The 10475-nt window shown below is 35.4% G+C and overlaps 1 protein-coding gene across 1 annotated transcript; it reads right to left on the bottom strand.

The window, feature by feature from the left end:
- Positions 1–1004: 1004 nt before the first annotated feature.
- Positions 1005–8971, bottom strand: LOC102588134 (probable DNA-3-methyladenine glycosylase 2). Its single transcript, XM_006346889.2, has 2 exons — positions 7724–8971; positions 1005–1354 (listed from the first exon to the last, which is right to left on the bottom strand). Exons 1-2 carry the CDS (start codon positions 8788–8790, stop codon positions 1333–1335), a joined length of 1089 nt encoding a protein of 362 aa, XP_006346951.1. The 5' UTR covers positions 8791–8971; the 3' UTR covers positions 1005–1332.
- Positions 8972–10475: the final 1504 nt, after the last annotated feature.

Below are 10475 nucleotides of genomic sequence, written 5' to 3'. Positions count from 1 at the left end.
TCAACAATGCTAATTAAGAGATTTGACATGTGAGTTTAATTGAAATTTTGGAGGGAGCCCCAAACATTAATTATTAGACAAGTGATACATATTTGGGAAAAACTTAGAAAATTTGGTTAGCTCATTATATGAAGAGGATGGATAATATGAATAACATGTACATCCATATTATCCCACATATATGGCAAACAGGTTTAAGCAAATAATGTTCCCCGATAATTGTACTGTTTGAATAGACAATATTTGTTTTTACTCATTTATTTATTCAAAATATCAGAATAGACAATAGCAATCGTGATGTAACATAAATGAATGTGTTTGTTTTTACTTGATTTCTCTTGCATATCACTTGTTCAGATTCGTATTTAGGATTGACACCCAAATGAATATCGAGCTTGATTACTAAACAAGATGAAATATAAATGCTCGCTTCTGTCTATTCTCGCTCAATGATGTAGTTAGACAATCGATTGGAGTAGAGGTCGAGAGATCATGATCATAAAAATCAAACCTATAAATCAGTAATTTGATAACCATAGTTAATTCATGCATGAGATGTGATACCCTTGGGTCTAATAAAATATATTTGGGTCCATATCTAGTCTCTTAAAATAGAAATAAGTTTATTTCTCTATCCAAATAGTAATAATGTCATAACATATGACAGGTAGAATTTTTATCCTTACTTTTGTTTACACCAATTTTTAGAGTTGTTTCTCTATACAAATACACTGAAATATATCGTAGCTAAATATGAAACTTTTTTATGGCCATCAGCAATAGCCAAAAAATGTGCGAGGTTTCTTAATATTAAAAAAAAAAAAAAAGTAGGATAATATGGATATCCATGTTATTCATATTATCCATCCTCTTCTGGGTACATGTAATCGCATTTACCTTGTTGGAACAAAATGAGGCTTTTTGTACATGGTGAACGTCTCACCATTGAAAACCTGCATATAATTAACAAGATGGATCTGCAAAAGCAAAGAATAAAAAGGAGAGAAACAAAGACTCTATTATAGTACTTACTAAATAACAACATTTATTTATGTTACATCGCGATTGCTAAAATCATAACACAGTTGGAAGCTGCTAAGTCCACAACTTTTTACATTTAAAGGGGGCATGAATGAATATTGAGAGGGGACTAAAAAGTGCAGTTCCCGACATCAATCAAACAAATGGGGGTCTTGCCATGCCCAAGAAGCACAATTGCTTGCTATTACAACACAATCTCTGCAAAATAAGCTCACTACTAACACATGCTAGAGAATATTGGTGCACAGGGAACCCCTCCGAAATAGTTCAATCAATATCTCAACACTGCAATCATTGGCTCCAAATGCAAGCCCTGAAACAAAAATGTTAAATGATGCAAAGATCAATATACTGGTATGTTTTCATCATCCTAAAACCTAAAACATAAAACAACAATGAACACTAAACAAGTAGATAAAGCACAAGTAAGAAGCTTGTATCAATTAACTACATCTCAGTCTCACGCGCAGATGCTATATTATCAGTAAGACCATATTCCTTCCCCTCAATTCGGACCACCTTTACTTCAACCAAAAAGGATCTTGAGGAAAAAATATTGCATCAGGGTATAACACTGGAAAAAGAGGAAAGCAGCACAAAAAACATTGTTGATATACCAAATACAAGTAGCACAAAAGTAGGCAAATAATAAAAAGTAAAAGAAAAAAGGCACAAATCAAAAGAAATATTTTAACCCAACAGGGATCTAATTGACTACATGCTCATTCATGTAGGATAGGGACAACCAAGAGCTAAGCAAACAGGTTTAATAATTGGACAAAACCAGTGTGCCAAAAGATTCATGTCTCGAGAAAATAATACTTCTCTGTTTTCTCAGCAAACACTCCCAAATTTGGGACTACTGATCAGCATCTTTTTCTTCTAAAAAAAGTCCAGCTTTTTAAAACTAAAATCAAAGTGTACACTTCCAGCACTTCTCTATTTCAACTGAGAAACACTTGTTTTTCACTTCATGTCGCCATCAGCCTTAAAAAGCAACAAACCTGCACCTCGCTGGGCTCGCTTTCAATAGCACTGATAGGGAATATCCCTTTATCTCTTTAATGAACCCAATTTGGATTTCCCTTGTCATGGAACCAATTATTAGTTCAATCTCTTTTCCCTTGAATTGATTATCCTTTTCTGCTAATTTCTGTTCCTAATCTAATTTCTTGCGTTTATCCTATATTTTGTTCTTAATTGTTATGTTCGAGGAATTAGTCCACAATATTATTAGGAACAAACCCCAACTTCAATCCTACGAGAACAACAACAAATCTCGGATAAAGCAATTTGAAGTTTCACCTTCACGCTTCACCCGAGTTCCAACGGAGTTACACGTGTTTTGACACAATTTCTTCCAAATTTCAGCTAGAGTTTCGATCTTACAAACACAATACAATCAGTTTTCCAACTCAATCAGTACACAAAACTTCGAACTCAACCGCTTCATTTCAAAGCTATCTCGGCCAACAATGGCGGATTCAATTTTCATCCAAGCCTAATCCAAATGGACTCATATGCGAATCAGGAGCTCCTTACAAGCATAGGAACTAAGCCCAGGCAAGCAATTTGATCGAACCTTGACAAAATCAATCGAACCTAGATAATCTTCTTTGCCAAGTCAGTTGTAAATATTTTCGATCGAACCCAGTTCAAACATGCTTCAATTGACTTGAAACCTCAAATTCAAACTCGAAAATTAATTTCCAACCGCCTTAGACGACACCCACTCGAATTGGACCGATATCTTCAAAGAATTTTCAGATTTGAAAAGCTCTGAACCCGTCAATAGTAAATTGCAGATTTCAAAAACAGAAACAGTAATCAAGTCCAGATTTGGGTCTTCAAATCACGCAAACTTTCTTAGATTAGCAAACCTCAGGTACCAGCGGAGAAGCACAAAGAGAAATAGAGAAGAACAAGATGAGTTTCGATATTCATATTTGTTTTAAACTCAAACAGTGTAGTGCAATATGAACCAAAAAGAATAAACACAGATTTACTTTTCTGATCTTTTGATAAAAATCAAATACTTAGTATGTGTAAGAACAAACACTAATCCAAACTCTGATACCAAGATGATACAAACTCAAATGTGAAAGCAATAAAATAGAAGAAGACAATTACAAACAAGATAGTACAGAAGGGTCAATACAAGAAATTAGATCAGGGAAAAACAAAAATTAGCAGAAAGATATAACAGATATTCCCTATACACTCACAAATTGGAGTATCATACTCATTCATCAAAATCTAGACTACGGAGAATTAAGTCATTGAACATAAACTATGCAGCTATTTATAGTAGCTACTCATGCTTATTACAGAAATGGCCAAATAGGCTAAGATTGTTAACTGTAAAACTGACCTTCATTCCTCACCTACTATAGCCCTTTACCTTGATATCACCTTATAACTTAAAAGGGTTCCAAATTGAGAGTACTAGGCAGAGATGTATCAGGAGGTAAGAAGATTTAACATTGGAAGTCTCCTCAGCATCTTTAAGACCTTGAAAAGTCTTCTTCAAGATGTTGACGAAACCAAGAGCTCTCTCAAGTTCCTAATCATTCAAGAATCGAAAGTAATATTCCATCCTTGATATCCCCAAACTGCTTCTGGTTTTGCTTCAAGAAGTGATACAATGCTAAAAAATCTGGAAACAGATCAAGAGAATCATGTCTTAACCAGTTTTCACTCCGAGAGTTTTTCCCTCCATCCCCACCACCACCACTCCTTTATAGTGGTATCAGCAGCCAAGGAATTCCAGCAGTCTGCTATATTCCAAACCCCAAACCCATAAGGACTGTTGACAATTCTTGAGCACAAATGTCCATCCCAATCATACTTGTCACACATGACCCTTCTCCACAAGGAATTAACTTCCAGGTTATACCTCCATAGCTAATCATAAGTAAGTTTTGGTTGTGTGCCTTGAGATTCTTGATGCACAAACCTCCTTTCTTTTTACTTGTGATAAGTGTGTTCAAATTAACCAAATGGCAAGCTTTATTGTCTTTGTTTCCTTGCCATATGAAATTCCTCCTTAATGCATCAATTATTTTCCTCACTTTGCAAGGTAAAAGGAACAAAGACATGACATAGGTAGGAAGTGCATCAAGTACAGTGTTCACTAATATGACTCTTCCTCCCATAGATAAATATTGGCTCTTTCAGATTGCTACTCTTTTCGCATCTTTCAAGTACCCTATTCTAGATTTCATGAGCTTTATCTTTGGAGCCCAAGGACAGCCCGGATAAGTAGTTGGTAGTGACTCCACACCTCACAGACCAAAGTTGCTGCTAGAACCTGAATATTAACAATCTCTTTAACTGGGAATAGCATACTCTTTCTCCAGTTAACATGAAGCTCCGAAACTGCTTCAAAGATGATTTGAATAAGCCATGGGTGTTCAAGTTGATTTGCTTTAGCATCACAGAAGACCAGTGTACCGTATGCATTGAGGAAATGAGTGGTCTCCATATTGTCAACCTCCCTATTAGAAGCTTTAATCCTTTCAGCCATCCTTTTCCTTTAGATAATGGTGCTAGTTGCTACATAAATTAGGCACTTTCTGGTGGATAAGGACTTGTATATAAACAACAGCAAAACAATAGATACATAGGGCTAAGAGCTTGGTCTCCCATAAAATTTATGATTTGTCTGTATTTATCTCCTCAAGAGGCAACAGAAAAACATTTAGGAATCTTGACCTGGGACTTTTACCTCATTAACAGATGGTTGAACCCTTCAGAATCCTAGACCCCAATGTTTTTGCCTCATGAACATTGAGTAAATCCCTTCATCACTGATCCACTGTAATTCTTGCACAGATGCTCTCTAACTTGTACGATTTGGCCGACTGAAATCTATTCCCCCCCCCCTCCTCCCACACCCCACACGTACAGCTAGAATGTCATGGTCCAGTGATACCTTGCTCCGTACACAAGTATTTGTGTAGGAATAACATTAGACTATTAGTTGTCATATCCCACATCAACTAACCTATCAAATCGGCTGCATATTAGCTATACATCAGTTAACTATTCCTCAAATCTAAATTAGTCAAGGTTGATATTTGTATCAGCTTATATCTATTCTGCTCAATTTAGGCGCTTGCCTGGTAGGCAGATCCCAACAAACTCAAAGTTCAGTTGGGCTAGTTTACCTTGGCCGATCAACCTACTAAAATTTCCTCCTTTATCTGGATTTAAAATTGACAAACACACATAGGTAGATTTTATCGCCAAATCCACCAGCAAAAAGATTCAAGAAATTGTCTGTTAGCATATATATTCTGTTGTATCTTGATGGATTAGGTTAATTGGAGTTATAATTTTTTCATTGGCTAGCAAAGTTGTTGCAGACACGTGACAAATGTGCGCTACTAGGTTCTATGCCGGATTAAGTCTGACTAAATTGGGTTCTCTACATACCAAACAACTAGAAACTTCGATGGGAGAAGAAGAAATAAGTTTGTTTTTGTTTAGACACAAATAATATGGAAAAGACAAGTGTTGAACATTTTTATGTCAATATGGTGCAGTTAGTGAATGACAATTCAAGAGTAATGACAATCAGCAACCATATATATACATACAAGTAAACTGTACACTTACGTTTTCTGTGTTCCACACCTCCACCAAACACTTCATAAATCTAAATGTATCATAAATTTAGGTGCTTGTGTGAGTCAAACACTTCGACATTCACCACTATCTGAAACTCTTACCTTATGTTAGTATAATATGATACACTACCTTGATTCAACCACTAAACAAGCCACCTCTACTAAACCTTACTTTTTTATCCGGGTCAAGACCAAGAAACTCACACAGGTAGAATATTCATCGCGAACTCCACCAGCAAAACGATTCAAGAAATTGTCCATCAGCAAACATACTGTTGTATCTTGAAGGCTTCGGCCAACTGAACCTGTTAACTTTTGTTCAAGTAACTATCTTCATCAAAAAAAAACTTTATGTAACTAACTATAAAGGGGGGAAACTAAAAATAACGAACTTCCTTGGTCAAAGAGATCCTTCAATTTGGCTAGTAAACCTATTATAGACATGTGTGACAAATGTATGTTAATAAGTTATGTGTCAGACAAAGTCAATCTAATTATATGAATTGAGCTTTCTGCTTCCTAAGTGACTAGAAACCAACAAAGTAGAAATTTGTTGGGCTGATGAAGTGGCTGTGGAGGTACAATGATGAAGATCAGGCTTTCTGGAGGGGAGTCATTCCGTGAAAGTACAGGCAGGCAAGCCCCTGGTGTACAAGTATGGTATCTAACATCTATGGTGTTGGGGTGTGGAAATCAATTAGAGCTTTATTGCCAAAGTTGGAATTAATTGTTTGTGTTTAAGTAGGCATGGTAGAAGGACTAGGTTTTGGAGGGAGGTTTGGGATGGTAGGCTATAAACACGGGTTTTTAGCTATTCTTCGGCTATTATTTACTACATTTAAATTGAGTTTGAGCTAATTTATGATCAATTTATACTCATTACGTGTGTTTTGTTGTGTAGGACATGTCCTCAAGATAACCAATGAGTTTGGAGCTAAAACAAGTGATTTGGAACTTCGAAGTTTGAGTAGATGTCCAAGAAAATTAATTAAGACCAAGTTTGGGGTTCAAGGAACTATTGGACGTGAATAAAGCAGTGTAATGACAAAGAGACTCGGAGCAAAAATGAATCAAATCGGAAGAAGTGGGAAAAGGAAATCAAACTGCCGGTGAGCATTTGGAAAGTCTCCAAGAAACTGGGAAATATTGCAATTAATACACCAAAGGTTGCATTTAATGCACCAAAGATTGCAGCCAAATATCATGTGAAGTGAAGGCATGGATAAAGAGAAGCAAAATCAGCCACTGCCTCCCTCCATGTTAGCTGCGCATTTGGAGCATCAGGTGCGCATCCGCGGAACGTGTTTACGGGACTGATTTTTTGTACTTCATTTAGAGCTTTTTTGCTCTTTTAGCCTTTGATAACACTGTTACATACACTACCTTTTCCTCTCTCTAGCCATCTGATTTTACATTAAAATACTAATTTTTCACAACCAAACAGGCATCAGCCTCATTTCGTCAAGGCATATGCTTATCAGTAAAGGTAAAAAGTTTGTTCTTCTTTTTACTTGTTTTTCCTTGTAGAATGGTCAGATCCATCTAAAGGACTCATAACCAAGGCATGTGCAATTCTAGACCATTGTAGACCGACTTAACAAGTCAGCACATTTCTTACTGTTAAAGTTGACTGACACAGCGTATCAGTATGTCAAGTTGTACTTGAAGGAGATTATCTGTTATTATTTAACCATGTATTATAATCCCCACATTATCATTCAAGTATAAATTGTTCACAAACCAAACAACCTCCAGTACGGATAAGCTCTTGCTCTATTCTGTTTAAGGTGGGGCATGCTTAAGTTCAATTTTTTAATTCTGGTTGGAAAGGAATTAATTTTATTTTCTTGTGTCGTTAAAAGTGAGAGTGCCTTAGTTAATCAAACAAATATCTAATGAACAATTGATAGACTGCCAAAGAATTCAATTTAAAAAACAACAGGAAGGCAACTGAAGTTCAATAACCAGCAAAATGGCAAGATTAACGACCATGCTACTTCAAAATATAATATAGAAAAAACTATTAGTTCATATAGAGAACGGTCAGATACCCAAGATTTTCGATGCCATTAATTGGCTCGAGAAGCTGCAGTTGATGTTGCTGTGTCTCCTGTTCTGTCGGAAATTGCTGCAATGCCTGCACATTACCACCATCAATTGGTGCTGCTGCAGTAGTTGGAGTCCCTTTCCCTTCCACTAACCGCCACATATACCATGCCCCTGCAGATCTATATGGCTTCCATTTGTCACATAATTGCTCCATCTGCGACGGTCTTGGCAGTTCCTCCAGTCCATACAGCAATTGCACACCTTTCCTGACCCCCAAGTCACTAACAGGCAAAACATCTGGTCTATGAAGTGAAAAGATCATGAACATGTGCACTGACCAAGAACCAATACCCTTCACCATTGAAAGCATGGTAAACAATGACCTATCATCCATCTTTACAAGAGTTTCATCCGACAAAATCCCACTTCTATACTTGTTTGCCAAGTCATGGAGATAACTAGCCTTCCGCCCTGAGATTCCTACTTGCTTGAGCTGTTGAGGAGAAAGGGAGAGGACAATGTCGGGGCAAACAGCGTCCTCTCCTCCACAAAGTGACACAAAGCGAGTGTAGATTGAGGTGCCTGCTTTATAAGCTAGTTGCTGATAAAGAATGCTCTTGCTAAGGGCTAAAAACGCAGAATGGTGCAACTCAAATTGAGGGGAAGGAAGTGTATCTATTAAGGAAACAAGAAGAGGGTCCACAGAACGGAGATGCTGCAGTGCATTGTCAATCTCTCCATCAGCTGATAAGGGTTTGATGATTTGGGGCAAAACCCTTGATGATTTCGGTGCACTCTTCCGACGATTCTTCGTTACGGTAATCGCTCCGCTGGTTGCAGTGGATGCTGATGGTACGGTGGTTTCCGGGGTTTTCCCATTGGAGGATGGGGTGGAAGAGAGTTTTCGGATTTTCTGTGGTCGAATTGGGATTTTGGAAGGGTTAGAGGGGTTTGGTGGAAGGTCAACTGGAGAGTTCGATACAAGGGTGGAATCAGAAATGGGTAGAGGTTGAGGTAGAGGTTGAGGTTGAGGTTGGGGTTGGGGTGGAGTTAGGGTCTGTTCACTCATGAGCGCTAAAAATGGCCACGAAAGATTCGCTATTATTTTCCGGCGGTTTGGTAGGAGGAATAATTGGAAGTTTCCGGTGGCAATCGACGGCGGCGGCCCGAAGAGTAGCTGAAGACGACAGTAAGCTGTGCGGTCTCGTAATATTGATTTTGAGGTGAAACAAAAATTACTCCGTATCAAAATGTCCCCTTATGGCAAATGCTTTTTAATTAAATAAAATAAAATCGTCTATCTTTCCATTTGTTGGACCTTTAATTGTTTTTTTAATTAAAAGTAACTTTTTCAAAAAAACGAAATTATAAATGTAATTTATAAAGTTTTGATTAAATCGTTAATATTAACTTATTAATCTATACGTGGATATTATTAGGACTAATTCATAAATAATCTAATCGAACTAAATTTATTCGTGTTGATAATTATTGGAACTGAATTTTTAAAAAAATACATATGGTATAGTGTGTTTTTGAATCTAAATTTTTAAATGATGTATCTACGGTATGATGCTTTAAATAAACTTATATTTTTTTTAATAGAAGTATTCAATGTAGCTGATATATGCATAATTTAGCATGTGTATCTCATGTATTTAATTTTTGTCTGATCCAGGCCTCTTATCACACGAATCAATCGTTAATATTAACTTATTAATCTATACGTGGATATTATTAGGACTAATTCATAAATAATCTAATCGAACTAAATTTATTTGTGTTGATAATTATTGGAACTGAATTTTTAAAAAAATACATATGGTATAGTGTGTTTTTGAATCTAAATTTTTAAATGATGTATCTACAGTATGATACTTTAAATAAACTTTTTTTTTTAATAGAAGTATCCAGTGTAGCTGATATATGCATAATTTAGCATGTGTATCTCATGTATTTAATCTTTGTCTGATTCAGGCCTCTTATCACATTATCGTGTGATTTCAACAATTGTTACTACCAATTATAATTATCATTAAGAAAAATTATTTAATCATCTTAACCAAGCTTCAGATATTTTTATCCCCTTTATAAATATCTATTCAATTATCAATTTATATTTTCAAAATATTTTCACATCATTTGGTACCTTTATTTTCGAATCGTTATCTTTCTAATGAATATAATAACTCAACATAATATTTCTTTCATGTTTTATGCAATTATAAAGTACATTATAAATTTCATATGAAACTTTTACGATTTAGTTCAAAACATCATCATGTGAAAGTACAGTTAAATTTTGAAAATTTAGTTTCGATAGTAAACATGACATTTTATTATGAATATGACATCTATTCTCAAAATCATATTCATAAATTTTTAATAAAACATAACATGAGGTATTAGTTTCACCTTTCAAAACATAATTCAATTTTTTTGTAAAGTATATCATGACATTGTTAAAATAATATGAGAATTATTACTCGCTTGTCTATATGAGATCTAATTTATATTTTAGATATTTTTATAAACACGAGTATTTTGTGACTTTAGAAAAATAAATTCATGAAATGATATATTTTATTTCTTTCTTAAACATGTTTCTTAATTCACTAAGCGATATCAACAAGCTCAATAACATATCCAACAAACTCAACAACATCATAATTGAACTCAAGAATATCCAACAAGCTCAATAACACCAACTATATACACGATCGAACTCATATCAACAAATACTCATTCAATTTC

The sequence above is a fragment of the Solanum tuberosum genome, unplaced genomic scaffold (assembly GCF_000226075.1).
Source record: "Solanum tuberosum cultivar DM 1-3 516 R44 unplaced genomic scaffold, SolTub_3.0 scf00085, whole genome shotgun sequence".
Classification (NCBI taxonomy): Eukaryota; Viridiplantae; Streptophyta; class Magnoliopsida; order Solanales; family Solanaceae; genus Solanum; species Solanum tuberosum.
The sequence above is the reverse complement of the archived record's forward strand: the minus strand, read 5'-3'. Positions and strand labels throughout refer to the sequence as shown.

Excerpts from the sequence above, each read along its gene's own strand:
- LOC102588134 (XM_006346889.2), bottom strand. The coding sequence starts at position 8,790 with ATGAGTGAACAGACCCTAACTCCACCCCAACCCCAACCTCAACCTCAA. Across the intron at positions 1,355-7,723 it reads AATGGCATCGAAAATCTTGG|GGCTTGCATTTGGAGCCAAT; the intron begins GTATCTGACCGT and ends TTTTTGTTTCAG.